This window comes from Diorhabda carinulata, chromosome 2 (assembly GCF_026250575.1).
Source record: "Diorhabda carinulata isolate Delta chromosome 2, icDioCari1.1, whole genome shotgun sequence".
Taxonomy (NCBI): Eukaryota; Metazoa; Arthropoda; class Insecta; order Coleoptera; family Chrysomelidae; genus Diorhabda; species Diorhabda carinulata.
This window is the reverse complement of record NC_079461.1, coordinates 28,100,095-28,127,623: the sequence shown is the minus strand read 5'-3', so window position 1 is coordinate 28,127,623 and position 27,529 is coordinate 28,100,095. Positions and strand designations below refer to the sequence as shown.

The window sequence follows — 27,529 nt, the reverse complement described above, 5'->3', positions numbered from 1 at the left end:
ATGTCAATAATTATATTATCTTATTTGATTTTGACATGGTGTTCAATTGTGCATTCAAATCAATCTACCACTAAATTTACTTACAATTCATCAGATTTGTCGTATTTATCGAATGGGATACAATTTCCGGTTCCAGATGGCGAAAGTCAATATTTCAATGAAACTAGTGATTTCGAGAATGTGTCTCAGTTTCAGTGGTTTTCTAAATTATATGATCATCATACATGGTGGAATCGGCTCGAAACGATAACTAATAATGCGTGTAAAAGTGATATGATGGTATATTTGACAGAGCTTAGCAATGGAACAACCTGGGCCATTAAAAGTAAGTTTCAATCGATTATATAATAGATATGGATTATGCACGTATTTTAAAACTGATACAAAAATTAATTACTGAAAAGTAATTTTACGTTTTCAAGTTAAATTACTCAGATTTAACAATTACAGTTCACTGCTGCAAGGCAAATTGAAAAACGATTGTTCATTTTAAAGTAATATATTAAATTCTTGGTTGAAAATATTTTCACGATAAGTGAAAAAACTACATTTCGGTCCACGAGTCGTTCATTCTTCTTTTCCTACGGATGCGATGTTTTTATATATTCAAAATAAAGTTCATAATTAAAATGGATGGAATATACATTATTTGATTTTCAAATTTTACTTAAAATTAGAATTAACGGTTATATTTCCACAAATTTTGAAAGTAATTCCTGATAGGATGTTCCGCTACAATACATGATCGGCAATAGAAACATTAGCCGAGGTCGAAGTTGAAGTTGACGGGGAAACTTGTTGAGCTTCCAAAGCATTGTTGTATTCAGGCTTAACACATTGTTGGATTTCCAGCCCCAAAGCGTTTTAAAATTGAAATATCTCTTCCTGCATTAACTGAAATAGTCGTAGATGACCTTCGGAGAAAGTGGCCTCTATTCAATTCCGTATTCAGTAATCTTTTGCAACGGTGCCAAATTTATCTATTCACACAAGCAGTTTTGTCCATTTATTATGCTTGTGATTTAAAAAAACGTGTCTCGTCTGAAACTTTGCATTTGGTAGAATTCTCACGTGACTGTAAAATTTTTAAGAAGTAGGTTTTAGTATCAGGTAGTTCTATTAAATGGGAGGAATGGACATCTTTTATGTCATCAATTTGGTATTTTATAACAACCACAAGCCCGTGTAAGATCAATAGCTAAAGCAGCCTGAAATCAAATCAAAAATTGCATATGCAAGATTGTTTAAATATAACTTTAACAGCAAATACTTTTTTAGAAAGTTTTGAATTTCTTCAGGACTTAAATGGTTTTTACAGCAATAACAACTGTGAAGTAATTTGGTCATGTTGATTGTTTCTTTGACGAGGATAATAGGTATTCATTCGTACCTGGTTGTCAACTCCACACGTTTGGTACGTGCTTAGTTAGCTTAGTGGATAACTGAAATGAATTATCTAAACACACATAATGTCCACAGTTTTTTCTCCAATATGATCCAAATCCCGTTATGTATCAAAGTTTTGCCATCGGGGAAAAATGGGAAAGGAAAGTTTTGTCATGTTCCGTTATGTATGCTAGACGCTGGTCAGCGTATATTCACTTCCTACTAACGCACAGCTCTTACCACAGAATGTACCCTAAGAAGAAATGCATACTTAGTTGTTATTCAGTGGAAATAATATGGCGGATGATTTTCGAGACTAGTGCCCTCGATGGTAGGTGGCAGAACTAATCTACTTTCGCGGTTCATATAAATTTATAACAAAGGATATCTACTCTATTCTATGTTATTCATTTGCATCCAGTTCCGATTTCGTAGTTTCCTGAGTTTACGATAAAAAAAACACTCTAGAACTTGGAAACGTTTATTTACAAAATAATATTTACATATATTTTCAACTAAACCAAGGGAAATTAGTCGACATGATTGCAATATCACTTTTATAATATAGAACTAACAAAATACAGATTTTTCTAATAAACAAATTGAACAGTATAATTTGTATATAATTAATAACCAAAAATAAAACAGTACAATTATATCATTACAATGATAGAGTACTATCATTTTGGGATTTAACAAAAACTCGTTATTTATGCAACAAGTGAGTAATACTCTTTTTCACGACTAGGATGGTTTGGCAATTCCTACGAGTGAAAAAAAATACTTCGACAAAACTTTTATCAATTTTTATTTTGTAATGGTAATATTAAAAGTACAACTGTGAGCATAATTAATTTGAAGTTAAGAAGAAGCTACATTACTATTGGTACTCGAATTGGCATTATTTCACGAGTTCAAAGAAATAATATCTTCTATGGTTGTTCTAGTACCTATTGGATTGTTGGTAGGATCATGAACATTTACAATATTGCTTGAAGTCGAACTAGTTGTTTCCGTTAAAATTTTCACTGCGGAATCCATTTTGTTTTTTATCGAGTCGTCTACGTAACTATCCACAACTGTGTTGGATTTCCACCCATCGTGCTTCTTTAGTTGCATTATATCACCACCGTAATCCACTAATAGAGACTCTGAAGAGCGCCGATATGCATTTTCGATTTATAAACTGCAAAAAGGAATGTGATGTGTGTGGGTCGTTGCTTTTTATATTTTTTTATAAATGTTTACCAAGTTTAATCTATTGTCAGGTATTTCTCCATTAACAGTAAAACGACGTTGAACATGAGTTTTTGTATCAGGTAATTAAAACATTTCCGGTATTATTAATATCGTTACACGTTCATTTTAGATAATCCCTCCTTTCGCAGAGCTCCTGCGATTCCGAATATTGAAGCAACCTGAAAGATGTTACAAATAATATCTAAGCTTATATTTAAATTTTTTGCTGTCATACCTTATGCATGAGATAATGATCGTCTGGAGCTTGCAACAAAAACTTATTAATTTCTTCACGGGCAAATGTTTCAGATTTTTCGTGCCTATACCCAACTGATTTATTTTTCAATTTTCAAATTTTTATTTACCATTAGGGTGCATTTCTGTTTTGATTAAGGCGACCAAAGTGTTGAAAACTTTCACATTTTGGATTTAGTTTCAAAGTAAGCTAGTAACATTCTTTCTGTGAAGTTGATTATGCCTTTTTTTATTACGCCACAAAGAATTATATTCCTTTAAATACTGTTTCCTGGATTTCTCAGGATTCATAGTCGCTGCAGTTGTCGATTCAACAACATCTTCTGGTATGCAGTTTAAAATTTCTTCACTATTACTCTCCATCACTAATAATAATACTACACTTCTTATAATTAGACAGTACGTATTTTTTTGAACAAATATCAAGAAATAAAAGTGTGACAGTTTATCGGAAAAAGGAATTGACAAGAGAAAGAAAGAGTTCACAGCCCAATATTTTCATAAAACCATTTTATAATTGCGTTAAAGAATGAGCCGATACTGTACTTTTTTTCACGCTTTTTGACCGATTCAGAAATCACATGAATGGAAATGAATATTGAACGTGAATATTATAACGGACGTAAAAAAAATATTCTATACAAAAAATCGAAAATCCATAAACAATTCAAAACAAGAAAATAAACCAATTGTACTCAAATGATGGTTCCTTCGTTGGGGGTAAACTGCTTCTTGGAGTACAGTCCATCTCGTAAAAACCCGAAAAAGTAAAAGATACAGCAGTCAAGTATTTTTCTTCTATTTTAATTGCTATGAATACAAGTGAACCAAAGAACATAAAAGTTTGTTGATGAATATCTATATATCAAGGTACGTTAAAAGGTAAAAGTCGATCTGTCCACCAACAAAATCAAACAATATTGATACCAGAGATACATTAAATATCACATCACTTTAATAGTACGATGAATAAACTGTATCAATTTATCACAGTTGAGATAAAAGGTTGTAGAGTACCTTCTACAAAAAATATCACAGCTCTTTAGTTGCTGTACAACGACCAAAGCGAATCAATTTTTCACAGTTTGAGTAAAAGGTTGTAAAGGACCTTTTTCATGAATATCAATTTGCCTGATTTTTTTTCTATTCCCTAAAATTTTTCTCTCTCTAATGTATTTGAAAATAACTAAGCACACTGCTCTATTTAATATTATATTGCAAATAAAATCTGTACCGAGCAAAATAACTGACATTTTGCTGCTTGCACAACTCAACTAGGTTACTTTCAAAACGTTTCTTTTCAAGAAAGTTAAATATTCTTCTTTTTGAAAACTTCATTGGCTCTTCTATAGGTAAATGGCCAGATGTTATGGTTTGAACTATTAACTTGATGCTCTTCCATGATCATATCAATGTCTACTAAACCTGTTTTTACAGCATATGGATGTTCTCGGTTTAGTATACAGTCATGAGCATAACTGTGATCTTCATAAATGGAAGTAGGCAGATGAGAGATAGGAATAAATGAGATGGCTTTATGCTTCAAATTTTTTCTATTGCAATTTGTAAAATCGCTTTCTAGATAATAATTTTCACATAAGTAATTTTACAAAATTTATATTGTAGCCTCATAATTTACATTTATACTCTACTCCGTCACATACCTTCAAGTCCATCCTGAAATATCCAATGGAAAATTACAAATTAAAAATTAATTTCTCAGTTATTTCCAATAAAATCCTTCGTCGTCTAAACAAATTCAACAACAAATTCTCCTTAATATAAAATTACAATTCAACTGAATTCTGAGAAACATATAATTCTCATGCAAACCGATTTCAAGAGGAAATCATAATTATAAATTACATTTCTGCATAATATCACCTACCCGTGTACCAAAATCAGAGGGAAATGTAGCGGGAATTCAGAATTTGATGACGAATGACATATTGACATTGACAGTTATGACACTTTTTTATTACACTAGCGTCACGATTGGTAATTGGTAGAACTAAATTTCTGTTGCCGAGATTTACATAAAAGTTGACCTTCTTTTTGGTATGTTCTGTGGCTCTTACGGGTGATGAACTTAAAAAATTACCAGAGTCACTAATTCGTGACATGCACATTATTTCAATACTCAAGATAACACGGATCAGTACCATGAGTAGTCAACATAATTAAAAAAACATTTGGTTGTAATTTTCCTTATTTTTTAAATTTTTTCACGCATAATGTTGAGTAACCATTCAATTTGTCATATTCTTCAATAATTATTTAATGGTAATCAATAATAATTATATATAATTACATAATAATATTAAAAGTTTATTATAAGTAACAAATTTGCGTTTATGTAATATTGATGGTGAAATTGTATTTCCTAAGAAATGTAGGAAATTATCTTATAAATTTCAGTAAACTAATGCAATTCGAACGATTTCAAATAACATCTGACCACTTTCAGGAGTTTCACTTTATTTATTATTATACGAATATAATGTTGCAACATGCAACATGATCAAATGATAACTTTACTGGTATTATCCGTTTCCCAAGGTTTACTAACAAGGTTTCCATATGACTCTGAGATCAACACAAGATCTGGTTTTAGGTTTCGCACGGTTTGTCAGAGCAAATCATGCCCGGCTTCACAGTGATTGAGGTTTATCTGTAATATCTTCATATTCGACTTTTCTCCATCTTCTGAAATGCTTTTTTTTAGGACAGGACATCTGCAACCTTCGGCGATGTCGTCCTGATTTTTTGTGCTGCCTTCGTCGAGGCAAACAGAACATCGGGCGTTATTCTTGTAGGTAACAGCTTTGTGGTCAATTTCTCCGCATTTAATACAGCAATTGCTGAATTCTGCAGGGCAGTAACGATTTCCTTTTCAAGGTCAAGTGCGTTCCTTGTGAGATGTTAAGTGCAGCTCGATTTTTTTTATTTCATACCATAAATGTTCCATAGGATTTAGGCCAGGAATGTATGTTGGACACTCCATAGCCCGAAAACCGACTTCTGCAATGTAATCTTGCACCATACTGCCGGTGTCATCCATAAAGGTAAATCCAATGTAATCGACCACATGAATTCCTAAAATCTCCTCGATATATCCATCAGCCTTTATACCTCTTCTTCCTTGAATACGGTCACCCCTACGAATAAACACAGGGTCGGATCGTGCTCCTGTAGAAATTGCACCCCAGATAATGTAAGAATCAACTCCATAAGCACCCCGCTCTTTGAAGTTGCAATCAGCTAATTGTTCGGTACACTTTCCTTCTTCAGTTGCTACCATGGAGGCATATTCTGGCTATATCTGAGAACCGAACAGATCCCCATTGTTTCAACGTTCAATTCAGATGATCCTGTGCAAAATACAGGTGTGCTTGTCGATGAGCTCAAGTAAGTTTTGGTCTAGGTGTAGGTGTTTTAGGGGTCAGGTTATTTTCTTGCAGTTTTCATCTTACTGTTTACTAACTAATAGTCACTCCTTGACAAAATAAATCGCCTTCTGCCTATTCTAGATCGCCTATGAAAGAATCCAGTCTACTCATAACGCTGGCATACTTTTCGAACCGCTGCGCAGGTCATATACAATTGTCTAGCTCGCTGACCAAGCTTATTTTCGTAGTATGCATTAAACTGAACCATTTGAACACTATTGAGAGTATAAAAAACGAATCATATGCAAATTTTTGTTGCAACCGCAATAATTTTAATATTTAACAAATTTGGCAAAAGTTTACAGTTCGCCAATTTCTATGCATGCAATTGTAGTTAGTTGTAATGTTTATAATTTTTTCTTGTGATAAACCAATGGTGCAAGGTCTCGTGACCTAACAGGCTAGGTAGTATCTCTTTATCTATTCCATTTATTTGGAAAGTTCTCTCTATCTCCATAACGATGGTTCGGATCCATTACGTTGGGATATATACAAACTCAGTACCTAATAACCTCGTCTATAATAATCCTTAATATTTTTCATCTACTAAGTTTGCATCTGTAATTATAGGGCTGATAAAATGATTGCCTAGAATACTTGCATCTGTTGAGGAAATTGAGTAACTTATTAGTAAAATTTTGACGGTTCAACCCCTATTCAATGTAAATGTGGATCTATCAGAATAATAATATTGTATTCACAATTTCTTAATTTCAGTTTATCCCAAATTTACTTTCTATGGTCCGTCAGCTTTTTATAAAATTCAATATAGATGCATGTTAGGTAAAATTTCAATTTGAAGTAGATTTTCAATATGGAAAACACATTTCCTGTAGTATCTCCATAATCTTTTATATTTTTGTTTAGTTTGACCTACAAATTTTAATGAGAGGTTTCTCTTTTAGAATAGATCTTGTTGTGCAGTATTAATTCTCTCATCCAGATACTTTTTAAATATATATCCATAAAAGGGGATTGTAATGTACTATCGATTTATCAAATTAAATTGGAATGTTAATATCGTTCAACCAGTTTTTATTTTTGATCAGTAATGTAATTACCTTCATTATCAACTCTATTTTGCACATTTAGTGTGCAAACTTTCAAAACCAGACCGTTTCCGGGCAAAATATCTCGAGATGGTTTTTTGTACATCATCTAAATTTTAAAATTTTTCACAAATTTGTAACGTATGAAATAAATGGGAGTCCGAGGATGAAATATCGAGCGAGTTTAGTGAGCAAGACAGTGCCTCTCACCTCAATTCATCAATTTTTTCCATCTTGCACAGTACAGTCTTGCATTAAGTTTGTTTCAATTGTTCAAAATAAAGATCTGCCTTAACAGATCCGCCTTTGTGGAATGTCAACCCGGAGTTTTGATCTCCATTAATCAAGTTTATCATAAAACGGTATTACATGGTCCGTTAAAGCAATACGTTAAGTGATGGATCGGTTGGCTTTGTTCTTTTCGGACAGATTATGGGAGGTACAAACTCCTGCCCTACTTATTTCTTAATTCTGTTTTAAATGTTTTTGGATGGGTGACAAGGGTTGGATAAGGGTGTTTGAGAGTTCTTTGATTGTATATCATAAATTTGCTTTCACTTCTGCTTTAGCACGTTATTGTCCAAAGTTGTTGGTATTCCTAATTGATAGGGATCAGAGAGATCAAAATTCTAATTTCTTCAATTCAAACTTCTAATGAAGTCAACGAAACATCGCTACCCTTGCTAAACTTGAAAAGCATAAAATGCCGCATATGTTCGTTGGTAATTGCTTGTTGATCCACCTTAAATTGCAAAGAGATTCTAATTTAATCTAGTTTAATTATTTAGAAATGGGTAACAATTACCTTAACATGGCATTGGCATGACTTCAACCTATATAATGAGCTGAAAAATGACAATTTAACATTCGCGTCAATGATATTACTTTCCTGTTACCCTAATAGTATAAATGATAAATTAACGAAGAGAATATAATCTAAGAAGATGAAGATGTTCGTTATCAATCAACATGTATAAAGATATTCGTAGATGACTTAAGGTTCAGGTATCCAAGTGATAGTTTCTACAGAAATTAATACTCCTCACTTTAGGCACTGGATTTTGACAATTCAATAAAATAGATTTTATTTTCACTCTACTATGGTTCTACTGCAAATATTTTTTAAAGTATGGCAAAGTATTTTAATAATATTTCAATGGATTACAGTCTTCATAGCTTAAGGATGATTCATTCATTTAACGCTGTTTGACTGCTGTTCTAATTAGTTTATGTTTTTTGCTAACGGATACAGTTTGTTGCCATTTTCTAAGAATTTTAATATGCTTCAACTTTCTATTCGATAATGGGCAAATGCAATTGATCTCATCACATTTATTAGACCGGTTATTACATAAACTTATTTTTATTGCAACACCGGTACTATGCTTAGGCAAGTGGTATTTTTACTTGAAGAGTAAGTACGTAAGAAACAGAAAAGGATTTATTAGTAGAGAAAGGTTATGTATGCATTAGTACAGTGCATAGCAATAATAACTTTGAACAAAATGAATTAACGTAGCATTATTTTTAGTCAAATTTTCAATTTAAAAATTATACAAAGTGAGTATTATGTATGAAACGCCTCAATTATCTCGGAAACAGCTTGTATGATTTTTATATATATTATATATATATATTTATATATATATATATATATATATATATATATTTTGTGTACTTAGAAATTCTTAAAAATACTAATTATTTTTTATGTAATATTCCTATACCTAAATGCCAGAATTTCGGAGTTATAGCTACAACTAAAGACAAACCAAATTTGCTAAGAAGAATAATTACGAATATTAGAGAACGTACTGTAAAGGCGATTACAGCAGATGCTCAAAACGTTGTCCATTTACTTCAATTCAACAAGCCATGCGATTTTGAAAACTTTGTAATACATTTTACAATATTCGGAAAAAGGAAAGATCTGACAACAATATAAATACCACTTTAATACCGGCCGTATGACAAGACTCTTCATAGAAAAATTTTTAAAAATCGTACAAGCCGTTTCTGAGATAATTGAGGCGTTCCACACATAAACCTCACTTTGTATAGGTAGTTAACCAAAAAATGAACATTACGGAGATAAAAGATAGACAATAATCCTGCAATGACATGTTTTCCAAAAAGATATTTATAGTTAACATCAGTTTTTTGTGTAGATTGATTATGATTATTTGTGGTCTATATCTTCGATTTGCTAGATATGTTTTGTTAACATCACACTTCTACTTAATTTTTACAATTGTTGAATGTTCGATTTCCTAATTCCAATTTTAATTCGATTCACTTTAATTTGGAATCCTTTCACTTTGGCTGGTGCATTTGTTATTACCATGATTACCATTTACACGCACATAGCTGTTTACAGTTAAATATTTGCGTCACATTAGAAGGTGCGGCTCTTTCCCTATTTTATATTTTTTCTACTGATTCATACAAGTAAAAAAATAATTGGTACTTGATTTTTCCATTTTGTGATAATTAATTCAGAGGTGGCTTTAAGCATGGTTGGATTTGTGATTGTAGCTAAAAAAACATTATATTGTTTTTCCTGTTTACTTTTTGGTGGTGGAAAAGCTTGGACGGAAATAGATGTAACTGATCTAAAAAGCTCAAGTTACAAAATATAAACTAATCACGATGATGCGTTATTTAAACGTTTCTGGGACTACTTTATGAAGGATGTGATGGAGCAGCAAATAGTAAAACAATTTTAACTTTTATTAGTGTATTGCTATGTTATACCACCAGTTATATATATATGTTGTTTTAAAGTGGGCTAAAGAATAATTGAAGCTTACAAGGTATCAAGAACTTCTTTTTTCGGAATACTTTGGAGATTATTCAGGTAAATTTTCCGAGAATAACCATATTGAATTGGAAAAACCATCTAGCTCAGAGTTGTCAAACTCAATTTTGCAGAGGGCTGGGTAATTATCCAAACTCTTGAAATATTGTGTCTAAAATGTAAGAGCGTTAATCTCATTAAATTTTTATTTCAAAATTCTGTCCGACTGAAGATCTACCAACTCGATTTGCAAATCAACTGGTGCCTGTGAAGCTTCAAAATTGAATGGATTGTTGAAAATTGGGAGTTCCATTTCATTCATTTTGTGAAAGTCTTCAAAACGATTCTTGAATTCCGTAATCAAATTTTGCAGAAATTGAGAATATTCATTTAATTTTTTTGGTTCATTGTGCCAAATGATTTTAAATGAGAGAAATGGTTCAAAGTATGATTTTTTACCTGATTTTCCCACATCCTCAACTTTGTTCTAAAGGCTTGAATATATGAATACATTCCTTAATTTTCTCCTTCAGTTGAAGAACCAAATTTTGAAATAAATCATTAATTCTTGAAGCAACAGTGTTTCTTGAGAGTGAAATATTTTGAATTATTGACTTTTGAGATGGAAATGAAATATCGAAAACTTTCAACATACAGTCTTTAATGAAATCACTATCAGTGAAAGGTTTTGATCTTTTCGCGATTTTTAATGCAATAATAAAACTTGATTTCAGGGCATCTTTTAGATTTTAAATATGACAATGTTCTTATTTTTTCAGTGTAATAATCGAATTTTTTACTTATGATTCTTATTAGTATCTCTTCAAATTAAATTCCTTACAAACAGCATCCGTATCGCTTCGATTACTCGACTCACTGACTTACGTCGCGTGACGCACTCGTTTTATATGGTTGAGGAAGGTTCTAGTCTAGACTCGAAGCCCGTGGAAGATTCTATCTTTCTTTACAAAAGTAATAGGATATTTCCGCTTGCTGCTAAGATATGGCGATACTGACTTTCTCTCTTGCTTGTCTAGGCACGCGCTACCCTTGAAATTACTTATAAAAATCCGTAGATTTGAAGGCACGAGTATTTAAAACATCTGTAGAGGAATCGAATGAAGTCTTAAAGCTCTAAAAAACACGATTCTTCTTTCTGTGACACATTGCGATCGCGTTTAAGAGCTGTTTTCTTGCTATTCATTGAAAATATTCATATTATAAATAATTTCGGTTTCTAGTAATCATTTTTTTCATCAAATAAACATACATAAAGAAAGCCTTAATATTTAAGTATAGTCCATCTTATTGTATGATTCTTTGAGACCTTGGGCTTGGTGCAAAAAATTATCACACTGCCTTTTCAATATCTCTTTTAGATTGAAAGTTTTTCCTACGACAAAATTTCCTCATGGATTTGAATAAATAGTAATCTGTATGTGCAAAGTACGGGCTAAGTACTGGTTATTGTAACTTTCGCAGTATGTGGTTGTAAGTTAACCTAACCTGGATATTTCTCCGATAAAACCTCATTTATTCGCATCAGCTGTCTACTGTATACCTAAGCTTCGGAAGCTCAATCTTCTGGAATGCACCCTCATAATTCTCTCAGACCCACAACAAAACTTTCCGCTCGATTCGATCTCTCTTCGCGTCGGGTTCTGGTGATTTTCCTTTATGCAACTACTTATTTTCCTTATTCGGATTGTTTAGATAAATCAATATTTCATATCAAGCAATAATGCATCTAATAAAACGATTATCTTTTGGCCGGGCAAAGTGTTGTTTACACACATTTTAAATGGCGATGTATAGGATCTTTAGAAAGTCCAACGGATTGCAATAATCACTGAGTTCTAGTACTAAGTTGATTTTTTCCTGCTTTTCTTAATATTCCACCAGGTGTACGAATTGGGCGCGAACGATCTGCAAGCGTTAATCTCCACTTTTAAACAGTGTGCTGTTGACTAATTAATTGAGTCTTGCCCTTCAATTGCACAAATTTTTTGCTCCCTTGGTTCGGCGTTCAACTTTTGTTTTCAATAATGTCTAAACAATTCACGAATTTCATATTTATCGTACTCCATACATTTGTCAAAAGAATGTACTGCGTTGTAAATAAACATAGAGAGAATGATTCAGAGCAAGTAGAGCAATTGTACTTTTCATAGAATTAGAGACTAGTCTGTTTAAATTGGAATCTAGGAATTTTTACATATGAAAACCAACGTTACTTATAAGACATCCTCTGTAATTTACCACGAATGATCAATGGTTTGAGTTAATACAAAAAATTACGAATTGTAAAGAGAGTTTCATCTTTTGCAAACAATCGTTGAATAAAATAAAAATTAGCTCATTATAATTTGTGGAGAAGTAGAACTTCCGTGATAAATGGAGTGAGTAATCATTGTAGAATGTTCTTAAACCCCTCATATAAATAGGACCAGTACCCATACTTCCCATAAGAGAATTTCATAGTCTTACGTTATCATTAGCATTCCATTATTTTTTCGAAATCTGCATGTTTGCCGATTACTGTTATTTTCATAAGGACACGTATATACTTTTATTTAATAACAAGCAGGTTGCAGACATGGTATTATGTTGATATATTCTTGTCACGTATTATTAAGAAGATTGGTTTTCCTTCAATCCACTGGTATCCATCGTCACTTAATCATGGTGTTTTGGGTAACACCTCTCTATGTACGAGGGGTATTTCATAAGAAATTAACTCAAGAGAAAAGGTTTTTTTGCTCTATTTTCAACATAATCGTTTATGCTAGTATGCTAGGGTACCATAAACTTCATTAGGCACTCATACGAGAATCTCTAGAAGTACGTAATGCGATCCATGTATTCTTAAATACGATGAGTAAAAATGTGATTTTGCTGCGCCTTTTTTCTATAATTTTTTGACGCAACTGCCTTAGTAAGTCACCCTTTATTGGTTCTCATGACAAAGCTCAAAAAATCGCTCACAACATTCTACTTAACGCTGCTTTTGTAGTGCGCCAAGAATGAGAGATACCCACCTTGTCATAATCAAATGCTCATGTAGGATTCCTAGAACTTTTTGTTTTGGAAATGTCGGTCTGTGCTGAAATTTCTTTTGTGTTTATACGCCGACCACTTAGAATAATTTCTTCCACTAATTTAATGTATTTTGGAAGACCTCCAGCACGTCCCCAGAGAAACAACTTAGATCAATTTTTAATTATTGGAATAGATGGTCTCAAGTCATCGTAAACAGCCTCCATTCAGTATTTAGTTGGGGTTAATCCTTCTTTCGTTGAAATTCAATTTGAGATTTTTTCAAAACAAGTTAATTAATTGGTCGTTCGAGCTTTTTCTGTAAAACTTGTTGAAATTTGTCACTGACATGTGCATAAAGATTTTTGCGATCGCAGTCTATTTACTATATGATGCCAAGAACTCATAGACCGCACTACCTAGTTTTGTACAAATATTTAATTATATCCTGTTTCAAACGAAAATGGTAGGCTGGGAATTTTTTAGATTAATGGGGTATTTCATATACCATATATTTATCGATGCCAACTTTCTCTAAAAAGTCTAATTCAAACTTTTTTTTGCAGTGTACGATGCTTCTGGAAGATATAGTGGTCAGTTTTTTTTCGGAAATGATTATTGGTTGGGATCAAAAACGTTGTGTGAAGAACTAGCTAAGAAAGAATGGAATGAAGTTGTACCACCTTTTGACGTTAATTTCTTTGTGTCAAAAATTAGAATCAACTTAAATAGGAATAGTACTCCTGTGGTATGTATTTAAATTTATTTATGGAAAGGAGGAAGGGTCGATTTAGCTACTCAGAAGGAATAGAAGCAAAGCAAATTAATTTTACTAATATGAATGGTTTCGTGAGGTGTGATCAAAAATGAAGTATTTAATGAGTCTGTTTCTTAGTACAGCCGCTGTTGGTTCGCAGTGTTTATCGTCGATTTTAAACATTAACATTAACTTTGTTTTAATGCAAAAAGGGCCAAAGGATTTTAGAAAATGTTAAAATCAGTCTATCTTAATAATGTAGTGACAATTAGATTGTTTATGAGTGTTATGAGCGTTTTAAAATTTCAGGAAGAAGATCTCAAAATCAGAGAAAAATATGCATGAAACTCATTAATTTTAACAGGCCATTGACTATCTTAGAGCTTAGTGGAGAGCTTAAAAACTCGTTCGGGTTCATCCACAGCATTTTAACAAATAATTTGAAAATCAGTGATTGTCAAATTTATTCCGAGCTTTTTCATTGATTGCAAAATAAATAACTTGTAACAGTTTGTATGGAGATCCGGATTTTATTGCCGAAATTATTACTGGAAATAAAATTTGAGACTGTAACGACAACTTAAGAGTTCTCAATTACAAACCAGTGACTCAACTCTCTTTAAAAAAGCTGGTAAATCAAAGTTGAACATAATTGTCATGGTCATTGATTGTGAGGATATATTGTCTACTAGTGGGAATATAGTATAGTAAAGTATAGCTATCAAATCGCTAAGAGATCTGTCTATAAGACAGTCTTAACGTAGATGGATAGAAACATCTGGTAGAGGGCAATTTAAGGCCTTCTGCCTGATTAATCAACCGCTCTATTTAAACAGACACGAAATATGTCTGGTGACACGAAAGATCAACTAATACGCATCTCATTGACGTTCCGAAATGCCGTTGATTGAGAAGGAAGAAACAGCAGATTATGTCATCGGTGAGTGGCCAGAACTAACACGAGCAAGGTTCTAACACTTGTTCAAGCCTCCCAGTTACTTAGTGTCGTTATGAAGTTCAAGTCTATGTATGTATATACAGATTTAGGGTCTCGTATACACTGCGACCCAAAGGATCTATTTTATCCCCCTTTCTTGCTACCATACTGGAGAACCCAGTTTTCATAGCTGATCCATTAATCCCATTCCTTTTAAAAAGTCTAGAATGTGGGATTCCTTTAATTGCTAGAGATCTTCGTCTTCTATTTCAAGCACTCCCAGGTGTAGTGAGCTCAAGTCTAGGAGAGTGCTAGCTTTTTCAAAGAGATCTGTTTTTACCAGGACACCTACGCGGGCAAAGATGGGTACATATATAAATAAACTTCAATAGTGCTATTGGAATGCCTGCAGGGGGATATGCGAAGTAAAAGACTTAAAAATAAACCAACTTTATTATTCATCATAAAAAAGCGCCAGGCGACAAAATTGGCTCGTCATTTTTCACCATTAAATGTTTCAGTCATTTCTACCTTAGCACCAGATTTAGCACCATATAACTTCAAAATCTTACCTACAATAAAAACTGAAACTGATAATTGTGCTTCGTAAATATAATTTTAGCAATTACTCATAAACATAAAACATAAAATTCATAAATATAACCAAATAAGCTTAGAAGGTGAATAGTTACAAAAGCTATTGACCCTTCTTAGTGACGCTGCTTGGTTAAAAATCACAATAAAATAGAACAGTTAGTATCTAAAAATTAATGTATTTATTGAATTGACAAAAATCAATAAACTGAGTAAATTTAAATGAAACGTGAAGGTGAAATATTTCTACCAATAAATTAGTATGTATTTATTTAAACTCATTCGGGTACCGTTATCTATAAAAAAATTAATACTAACGTTTGCTTTGAATGAGTTATATTCAAAATATGATATATAGAAATGATATGATGAATGGTTGTTAATTTCTAGTCCAATATAAACGTTTCCTCGTTTCATAACCTTTGAAATATGTGTGGAAATTTGTTTCCAATTCTCGTACTTTCCTAACAATAACGTGAGCTCCTGAACATTTTTCAGACCAGGCAATTAAACGTGGGAGAATGTCTACCCCAATCGTGCGATGTGCAGGGGGTGCGATCCTTGCTGGCATTGGAACGCAATCAAGCAAATTCAGTAAATATTGTGGGCGTTCGAAAGGTCCCTGGGGATTATTCCCTACTGTCCGATTTCAAAGTTCACCTTCTAGGGTGAGTATTCTTCTAACTTTCTTTTGATAGTTTTCGAGTCAAATACAAAAATTATTTATTTAATTATACAGGGGTGACGTTTATGAAGAAGGTAACTGAATTTATTTCTTATATCAGCATAAGCTAAACTAATCTTAGATTTGCTAGTGTTTTTTAATTGTTTTTAGGGGGTGCTGTTTAATGATATTCATATTAATATTAATTTCATCGTTGATAGACTACAACAGAACTTCAATTAAAGAAAATGAAGCGAAATGTCACAAATTACAACTTACAGAGAATAATGATAATTATAACAGTACTACAAATATCACGAACGGTAGTATGGATACTGTTGTCCAGTCTGGAAAAAATAATAGAAAAATATGCGGTGAGTTCTTCTATTCGATCTGTATCATTTATAATAATATCATTATCATAATTCAATTTGGTTGCATCTTATATATAAAAAAAGAAAAGCAAATGAAATACGAATCAAAATAATTGGTATCCAAACGTCTTCAAAATTGATTCGCGTGAAATGCGAAGGAACTTCCTATTAATTCGTCCGAAAACATTCATTTATTTTCTATCCGAAGGTTTGAATTTGAGTTTAGTGAAGTAGAATCAAAATTTAAATACAATTTCCTGTTTATAGCATGGATAGTAGTAGAATATTGCGGGACGAATTTCGTGTTTATCTCGAGAATTTTACTTTTCATCAGCCATGGTTTGATTGTAACTAATTAACCGAGGTTCAAATAACAACGACTGAATCTTATATATTTAGCATAAGATACAGATATCTGGGGTTATATTATGTACAAATTGTGTAGAATTATTGGTATAGATAAAAATTAATTTGAAAGGTAAGAAGATTAGGTCAGAGAAAGATGTAATAGCATGTTTTGTAGCAAAATTTTAGCCGAGTAAAAATAATAAACTATAAAAACAATAAAACTCGGGGACATTTAAGAACAAAGTTCATAACCATATTGTTTACAACTGTATAGAAATGGTTACTTTCGTTACTGAGAGTATAGATTAAGTTAGGTCACTTAAATCTATATTGGTCGTGTATCACCCTTTATTTTCCAAGATTTGGAAAAAACTTACTTATTCAGTAACTTCACTATTTCTAGTTTTTTATATTATCTATTTCTATATTTGCAATTTTTTCGAAGAAATCGAAGCTGATCCTCTAGCATTTTAACCAACTAAGTTAAAGTACAGAAAAAAATTAATATGAACAATTAAAAAATCAGCAAATAATAAATTTATTTAGATATATTAGATGGGTATCTCAGAGAAAACAACGAATAAAAAGTAGTAATAAATAAAAAAAAACTCAGGCTTATATATATATTCAGACAAGAACTGGGACTTATCTGCGGAAATCTGGGAAAGCTGCAGCTAATTGAGCTCCAAGTTGTTGGAATTGAATTCAATGAGATGGTGGTGTACCAGTTGAGTCTTTGATGGCGGTTTAACCCCAACCTGGTGCTTCAAAACTGCTAAAAGAAAATAAAGAAATGAAAAGTACTAAGGGGAGAACAAGTAGTTATAACAGATCTGGATCAAAAGCAGCTTATGCTCTAACGTACAGATTGTTCCGGCAATCGATACAAAAAATTTGGTAGAGGGTAAATGTCGTAAAAATAATACTGAGACACAAAAATTGTTAAAAATCGATTGAGAAATTCACTATTTTCGCTATTTTTATTATTATTAGATTATATAGGTTGTCCCTGTAAAAGTTACGGATTGTTAACTATTGGGCATGAGCAGTCCCTGGCCTTCAGATAGTTCTGTAGATTTATTTATTTATTATTTATTCTATAAAAGGACAACAACATCGGTTGAGCAACATAAAACCTTTTCGTAAACTATAACCTGGGTTTAGATGGATCACTTATCAGCTCTTATAAATATAATCTACAAGAATTTTTTATTACTTTTTGTGCGTTTATCTTCCATGATATTTATGGAGTTGTATAATAGATTCTAGATGTTTAATAATTGTTATTGAGCAATAATCAATGATTAACATACTCACACGGATTCCGTTTCTAGTTCTAGTATAATAATCATTTGCTTTCAGATCATAGACCAGTTAAACAGAAAATTGAGATGTTTTTATATTTTCAGTAATAGTTTCTTAATTTTTGTTGATTCTCCAATTCTTATATTTGCATTGAAAGATTGGTTGATATTTTAATTTTTTGTACAATCAAATATATTTAAAATAACTTATCGGCTTTTATATGTGACTTTGTATTTAAATTTATATGCGAAGATTCTCACTTGATCTGTGTGAATACAATTTTGTAATCATATGGTCGAAGAAAAATCGAATTCTCTCGCTATTTTCTAGGATGATAGAATATATCAACCATAAAAAGACAATTTAAACCTGTGAAAATGAAGATGAAACTTATGATTCACAGTTTTTATTATTTGTACACTAAAAATTTGGCATTTTGACGAACGTAAAACACGCCTACATTGGCTATTACTTCCTTTAAATGTATAGGAATAGTAAACATAATTTTCTTCAACTTTTTTCCGGCTTTTTGCATATACGAGTTTCAATTGTTCTTTATTTAAATATATTCTGTAATTAATATTGGATAACTTGAATTGTCGTATTGTAAACCATCCACACAATCAATGGATATAATTTTTGAAAGAATTAACTCCATGTTAGAGAAAACAGAAGGCATCAAACCACGTGGAGTAATTTGAAAAGTGTATAGGACGACAATCTTATAGAGGTTTTGATGAATTCTCAACTCATATAAGAAGATATACGAACGTAACTGGAGGAGGTTACATTTTTTCAGATAGGCTCAAAAGTGACATATGAGTAGTTATGTTTCGTGCTACAGTTATGCAAGAGTAATTTTTGACAAAAGCTTAGATTTACTTGCACTTATTTGAAACAACGTGATTTACTAAATGTATGAATTCAAAAAAATAGGTTTTGCTTTCTTCCTTTTTATTTACACGGCGGCAAAAATAATATGAAATCGTTGAAAGAACTAACGGAACTAGAACAATAAACAATGTCGTATCTGTACTTCGTGATTAGAATTATGTTGATCCTTGCAAAATGAAGTTAAGTATATATACTACATTCCCTCAATATGTACTTTATGCAACTCAGATCCTTTTCAATTACCTACAATTACCTACAAGTTTTATACCAGTGCAAATCGTTTACACGTATATATGTATTCATTTAGAAATGATCAAAAATATAAATTGCATGCTATATTTGTTCATTTTTAAGAAATATTAACTCTGTTTTAGCTATACCAATGAAACTGTTGATATCTTTCTCAGCTGTAACGAATAGCAGAACAATACTTTCTGTCGAACAAAAATGTTTGGAATCTATACAGTGTATTCATGGTTTGAGATTTCTTTCAATCGCGTGGATTATATTAGTACATAGTTATCTGGAAATATTTTCTGTAAGCGATAACAAAAATTTGAGGATACTAACTGAAAGGGGGTTCATGTATCAAACTATTTCCAACGCTACTTTTTCAGTTGACACGTTTTTCTTTATTAGGTATGTAATATCTGACCTATATAAACTAATATTTTTTATAAATGTTCAAAGAAACTAACCGTCGAAACTATCCAAAAGATAATTAATTGTTGCCATATTCAACTTAATAGATAGATTGAGTTTATGTGTAACTTTTACTCATATTCTCATTGTTCGCAATTTATATCAAAAGTGTGTCTCTAGAAGCGAAGAACATTAATTTAAAATTGCGACGTCAGTCGTTTCATGATGAATTGCCAGATCAAACTAACTGAGAACTACCATATCGGTGGTTGCCAAATTGAAATCCTATACTTCTAAAATAAATTTAGGAAGTTATTTTTGTGAAAACTCCAATTTTTATTCATTTTATCCATATTCGGATGTCGATTCTGAGAAGTTGAATCGGCAATGGATTTTACGAAAGTGCTCTAATCTGTACAAGTAGTTTAATCTCTACCTGCATGCAATCAATGCATCCAGTTATCCTCACTGATTATTAGGGATGTTACTAAGGTGCATTTAATTGTGACAGGAAGTGAAGCATCCTTATTGATAGGGGGAGTTAAGCGCGTTACAACTACCTGATTTGGTCGGGCCGACAGGATACCTGACCAAATCAGACGTTGCGTTGCGTCTGACAAGACCCGACAGGATTAAAGTCAGACGACACGTCTACACTCGACCTGATATGACGTCTGATCTGACCAAATTATCCTGTCGGCCCGACCAAATCAGGTAGTGTGTAACGCGCTTTAGACTTCATGAATCGTTCTTTATTAAAGAATTATACAGTTTCTACAACTTTTCATCTATTGGAGCTCAAAAGACACAGAATCTAGATTGGTTTTCAAGGTAATGAGTAATGGATTTACATAAGAAGTTGATTGATAAGAAGTAGTTCCAGTGGTACCTGCCGTATGGAGATGCATGTGGATGTTGATCTTGAATTTCTGTAGATTGTAGTGTTCGGTAAAGACGTGCTTGGTAGCTGATACCACAGACTTGCACTTCTCCAAAAAAGGAGTCCTGTTCTGTGCGTTTGCAGACATACTTGATGTTCATAAGACACGTCTGCCTGTCGAATAGGTCTTGCAAATACTGCTCTAGGTGGGATTATGTTGAACAGCTCGGAAGAGCATTTGCCGTAGTAGTGTCGGTAAAACAGGGTCAGGTCAATGATCTTTCTTCTATGCTCTAAGCTGCCAAGTTTCAGGTCAACTATGAGACGAGCATCCTAAGGGTATGCTTAGGGGCCGAGCTCCAAATGTGTGAGCAATACTCCAAAGAAGGATAACTCCGGGTCTTGTAGAGAATTATTGCTTTCTACCTTTACATACAAAAAGTGAATTTGCGGCGATGGTGATATTTTATGTCCAGACTGGTCCAAATCCTTAGCTGCAGTGCCAGCCCTCTGACAACTTTTATATGTTTATCAGAAGGAAAATAACTATATATAGTAATAACGAGAATGGAGAAAGAAAGATGTGACCATGTCGAGGAGAATAGTCAAAAATTTTGACAGCTACGTTATATACGAGAGCGGTTTCAAACTGTTGCCTATGGTGATTATATTGCTAGTTTCTGTTAAATTCTGATGTTCAAAGTTTACATAAATATAACATATAGATTAGTTTTAACACTCACGTGAAGACAACTGTTTCGATATTGGGAAAATAAGAGAAAATAAGAATTGCTGATGTTATTTAAATATTTTTTACGTGGAAACACAATCAAAGAAATCGAGGAGAAGCTACGTAAATACTATTTTGAAAGTGCTCAGTCCCATGAAATGATTTGTTTTCTCTGTGGATATACGAACAAGTATAATGCTGAATGTTTGGGACCGTCATTTACTGCAACTACTCCGGAAATAAATGAATTTTTATATATATTTTTCGGCTAATAAGATCACATGGCCACAGATGCCGAATTCAAGAAAAAACAAACACGTTTGATGGAGGAAAGATTTTTGTTTCCTCACAAAAAGGCAATTGCCCATTTGTCCGGAATTGTTGCAGAAAAATTAGTACAATTTCCTTACGATTTATTGCCTCATCCACCATATTAACTTCCGATTAGTTTCTGTTCCAAAAAACGTATTCTTAGAAAGCGATTTTAGATAAATGTAGATAGCAGATATAAACTTGTGTTTGAAAAACGAACAATAAGATTATGTTAAAAAATAAAATTTTTACAACAATGTTTTTATTGAAAAATCACTCTTACAATAAATTGTCCCGGTATCGTTTTTCATTCACTATTATTTTTAACGATATTTTTATGTTTCAGCGGCTTTCTTGTTACTCTAACTTACTTCCGTTCATTTATAAAAAAACAAAAATCGGTGCAGCCCACAGGACTATTTGAAGAAGTAACGTCCAGTACTCGCTGTTTTGTTGTGATGATATTTTACAGATTATTCAGACTAACTCCTGCCTACCTATTCGTTTTGACCCTCAATGAAATCACAATGAGATATTTACATTCAAATTCAGTTTTTTCTCCTGCTATAATCGATCATATCAGTTGTGATAACTATTGGTGGAGAAATATTTTGTATATTAATAATTTTTATCCTCAACATCAGTTCTGTATGCTTTGGTCTTGGTATATGGCAAATGACACGCAATTCTATGTTGTTGCGTCGATTTTGCTGTTGATAGCTATCAGGTATGTAGTTGAAAGTAGAACTTACTATGAACGAATAGTGGAGCGGCGACACAAGCGAAAATAATCGTGAAGAACAAGAACAAGAGATGTGAGTGCCGTGGGGGTTGAAATGAGAACAACCCTAATAAAAACGGTGTGTATTTATCGCTTGTATCACCGCTGCTATAGCAACTTTTATGTTTCTACTGCATTTTTACAAAAAAGTTGGTGTAAATTTCTTCTTTTCTAATTTTTATTTCTGGTAAGTTTCTTTCTCCTTTGAATGATTTCCACTTCCTTCATTATACAGGGACAGCTTTCGTTCAACCTCCGATAAGCTATAAATAAAAGACAAGTTCATAAAAAAACAATAATTTTATTACCAAAAGATTAGTAAACACTTGGCTACTTTTTGACATAATCACCGAAGAAATTGAGACATTTGTCAAATTTGTGGACAAGATTTTCAATACTCTCTTCAAAGAAAGTTACTGCCAATATAGCCTAACATTCAGTATCAATAGAGTACAAAACAGACCTTGAAACTTCTGGAAATTTCGTAGACAAAGCAGTAATGGTGAATCTGCGGTTTTCTTTAATCATTCTGTCAACTTGTTGAACCAGGTCATCTGAAACGACAGATTCGCGTTCTAGGCCCCCTTCATCATACACATCATCATTACGGCCATCTCTAAACTTTCGACACCATCACTCATGTTTTCCCCATACACACGACTCATTCTCCGATGAAACTCTGCAGAACTATGGCCTTCAGCGGGTAGAAAACGAATCACACTTTGCAATTCACACTTGATGGGAGCATTAATACTGGCGGACATGTTTACGTGGCTGTAGCACAACGTCGATTGACGCCTAAATATCACCAATGGCGAAGTGTGTAGTGCGAGAGCTTCTCAGTCGCTTATAGCGCATGCCCGCTTTTTTCTGCCCGCGTAGCATCTGCACGGAGCGATCGGAGGTTGAAAAAAAAACGATTTTCGTAGTTGTACATTCTACATTTTTAATAAAATATGTGTCCTCCTGTTTTCCTACTCTCATATGTTCAATGATTTGTAGAAGAGTTTTTCATTCTTTACGAATTTAAAATTAATTATCTCATTTTTAAAATATCCACAATTCCAAATATCATCTTGTTATGAATCAAACTCTTTTAATATTTAACATAAATAAAAAATTACACACACCAATATTTCAAAATAGAAATAAAGTTTCTAGCTTAAAACTTGATATAATTATTGAAAACTATTTCAGTAATAAAGTGGAATATAAAAAAATATTTTTAGAGGACCTAAACATGTTAAAGCAGCTGGAACTTTGATAATTATTCTTTTGGGTGCTTCATGGATCACCACGTTTATTATAGCAACCAAGTGGGATTATGTGGCACGAGTAGAAGAACCGTTCGCTCTATTTGATCAGCTGTACGATAAACCTTGGCTGAGAATAGGACCATATCTTATCGGCATCCTCGCTGGTTATTACATGTTCAAGGTAATAAATATAGTGATATAGAGGAATAATAATAGATGTTATGGATAAGGAAGTAATAAATGTATCAATCTTAAATTTTATTTCTGCGTAATATTCTACTATTAAATGAGGTTTTTTATTTTTAAGGTGGATTGTAAGGTAAAAATGTCATCCGCTATCATCGCTATAGGATGGGTTTTATCCGTGGCATGTTTAAGTAGTTTGGTCTACGGTCTTGGACGAGATGGACTTGTTGTGCCTACATCAGCGTTTTACGTGAGTTTACATATAATCTTTACAAGTTTGTATGATAAAATAAAGCGCTTTTCTATTCACAATTTTTAATGTACTTAATTGATTATTTTGACAAAAATAGTTTGGAAGAAGCATATTTCTTTGACTTCTACATACAAGTAGCCTTAAGAAGGAGCATTTTCTCTATGTCTTTGACCTTATCAACGAATTATCCTTCTTTATATACAAATATAAAAAAAAGAAACCTCAGATGAATTACATTGTCTTCACCTTTGATATTATCTAACAAATGGTCTCACATATAAGCGCATGTGAAGAAAGTAACCTGACATCTATTAAATTATCTCATCTCTATATACAAATCTGAAAAAAGTAGCTTTAGAAGAAGCATATTGTCTTTGCCTTCGACACCATTAACAAATGATCACACCTCTATATGTAAAAGGGAAGAAAGTAGCCTTAGAAGAAACATATTGGATTTGCCTTTGACATTATCAATAAATGATCTCATCTTTAAATGTAAATGTGGGGAAAGTAGCCTTAGAAAAAGCTCATTATCTTTGCATTTGATATTATCCTATAAATTATATTACCTCTATATGAAAATATGAAGAAAGTAATCTCTTATTACCTCTTGATAGCTCGGTTTATATTTGGTTTTACCATTGATTAATATTTCTCTTATTTCACCGACAGAATGTTTATTCAATTTCCAGGCATCATTGGGGCACTCCGCATGGGGTTTATCCATATCTTGGATTACTATAGCTTGTTGTTCTGGATATGGAGGAATTGTAAACTCTTTTCTGAGCTGTAAGTTCTTTCTACCTCTTAGCAGATTAACATATTGTGCTTACCTTATCCATCCAGTATTGATGTGTCTTACGAGTTTCCATTTAGACGGACCTCTTCACATGCATGAAGCCATGGCGGTAAGTCTCAGTAGTAAGTCTAGACTAGTTGCTTTTTCAGCTTCATTTGATTATGTAGATAATCGGCCTGGGTCATTGTGCTTCTTAAGTAGGTCTGAATTAATTTTAACTATGAGAAGATTCTCTCAGCGAAAACTGTACTGACTGGAACTGTGAATGTTAAGTTGAATTTATAAACTTTTATGTTCACGCCCGCGTTGACGCTTTCGTTGGCGTTACATCGAGTTAACGTTGCTAGGCGTTTGTGTTTGTGAATCACTTTTATTTATCCGATCAATTTATGCTGAAGGCGAACGAGGGCGCCAACGTCGGCGTGAGCGTAAAAATTTATAAATTGACCTTTATTCTAATTGGTATTGTAAACATTTAGATATACTTTCAAATTATTTAGTAAAATGTATTGACTGAGTTGTTTTACGTCCTTGATAAAGTCTAGTGACAGGTTTTCAATAGCTTGAGTTCTTCATATAGTTCGAAAGCCTATTTTCGCCTTCCCTAAGTATTACAATGCTTTTAACAAAGATTTCGAATAATTTATATCATAAATAAAACCGAATTGTTCAAAATATTTCATTGAGCGCTTCAAACGGACATTCAGTGTCGACTATCATACCATTTATCATTGTGTTAAAAAAGTTTATTCTGTACTTTGTTAACTGTACTTTTTTTCTGGCTATTTGTCTTTCCTTAAATTGAGAATGAATTTCGTAAGTACTTTTCTCTAAAAACAATCTAGACTCAGCAACTTTTTTTCAAATACTGTATTACGGAATTCTTGAATCCAGTTATAGAATGAACTTAAAGAATCAATAGCGACTTTCAAGTTGACTTGAACCAAGCCTTCACGCTTACAGGAAAATGAAAAAACATGAAAAAAAAATAATCAAGCGATAATGGGATTCCCCGTCCAGAGTCTTTAAGTGCGAAATTGCCTAACTTTTATTTCATGGTGTTGCCAAACAGACAACTCTGGATATGTACTATTCATTTACGTAGATGCAGAGGACTTTGGTCTATCATAAAGATTTATGACAGATTAATTCACTGGAAATACTTTGCGTTTACACTGTCATTTGTATGGAAAGAAACAGAAAAAACGTAAACGACTTGAATGTTGTTGTCTGTTTTCCATAGTGCTTTTAGTTCGGATACAAAGTTTTTCGAGTGCGTTTTTCTCTAGACCGAGATTTTTGTAAAGCCCTTTCAGGACCGTTACTGCATTTTTCTATAAGAAGACGTTGACCGCTCAATTTTCAAAATAGTTATTCGAAGCATTATTATGTATGTATGTATATATAGACTTGATGTCTGCGACCCATAGGACCCATTGTATTCCCCGTTCTTGTTGCGATACTGGAGAATCAAGTGTTAACAGCTGATCAATTAATCCTATTCCTTTTAAAGAGTCTAAAAGGTGGAATAGCTTCAATTGCCAGAGATCTTAGTCTTCTATTTCAAACGGTCCCAGGTGTAGTGCTCTGGAATTGCTTAGTGTTTCACACTTCGAGAAAATGTGAAGGATTCGTCTTCTGTGCAACAAAATCTGCACTCCGCATTATCTGCTAGGTTTAGCGTCTTCAGATGTTTGTTGAGGCGACAGTGCTCCGATAGAACTCCTGTTAGTATTCGCAGATTGATCTTATTTGGGTTGATACATTCAGCAGATCTACTCTGTTTATAGTTTTCCAGAAGACTTTTTGCCTGTCTTAGCCCATGTATGTAATTCGTAATCTTTGTATAATGTGCTACGGGATTTGTATCTCGGTTAGGTTAGGTTAGATGGATAATCATCCACTATCCAAAAAATATCATCGTTTGTTTGACCAAAAAGTTCATATGTTTTATTTTTGGAATATAAAATATAGTTCGTAAAACTATGTCCAGGAATCATGAAGTATTCTGTACCAGAATAAGACAAATATATCAAGAAATCATCATCCCTGAACGAAAACGAGTAGCTAAACAGAGTAGAGGAATAATTTATTCTAATAATGTCAATAGAAAAAATAATCTTTTCTTTATAAGTTTTAGTCGAATTTAATACATGATTCAATTATGAATGTGTCCAACTATTACTTTTTAAGACATATTAATTATCAAATTCAAAAAATCTAGATCAAAATCATGAAACATGTGAATTTTAGCGTATAGTTTTACAATAACACTTTTTGTAATAATTTCATTTATTTTTTCTTACCGTTAGCTAACTATCGACAATTGTATGTCTTTTAGGTTAATCTGTTTAGCACCATTTTCGTTTTTGTACCCCCGATCACAAGGAAACTTTGTAACTGCCTATAAATAAGCACACCCATATTTTACTAACAGATTATTTCTTGTTGTAGGTAGTTATTTACTTTGGAAACCTTGTACTATCATTTATGAGCGCATTTCTAATTTCGTTAGCGTTTGAAGCACCTGTGGTTAACGTGCTCAAAATACTATTCAATTAATTTGTTTTGAATAACTGTAAATAATCTCCAATAATGTATGTTCT

At 32.7% G+C, this 27,529-nt stretch overlaps 1 protein-coding gene across 1 annotated transcript; it reads left to right on the top strand.

The window, feature by feature from the left end:
- LOC130904265 (nose resistant to fluoxetine protein 6-like) lies at window positions 1-27,529 on the top strand. Its single transcript, XM_057816930.1, has 11 exons — window positions 1-325; window positions 13,778-13,959; window positions 15,998-16,167; window positions 16,239-16,258; window positions 16,385-16,537; window positions 19,459-19,723; window positions 21,995-22,375; window positions 23,659-23,866; window positions 23,993-24,121; window positions 24,817-25,032; window positions 27,378-27,529. The coding sequence occupies exons 1-11, from the start codon at window positions 1-3 to the stop codon at window positions 27,483-27,485; spliced, it is 2,157 nt and encodes a 718-aa protein (XP_057672913.1). The 3' UTR covers window positions 27,486-27,529.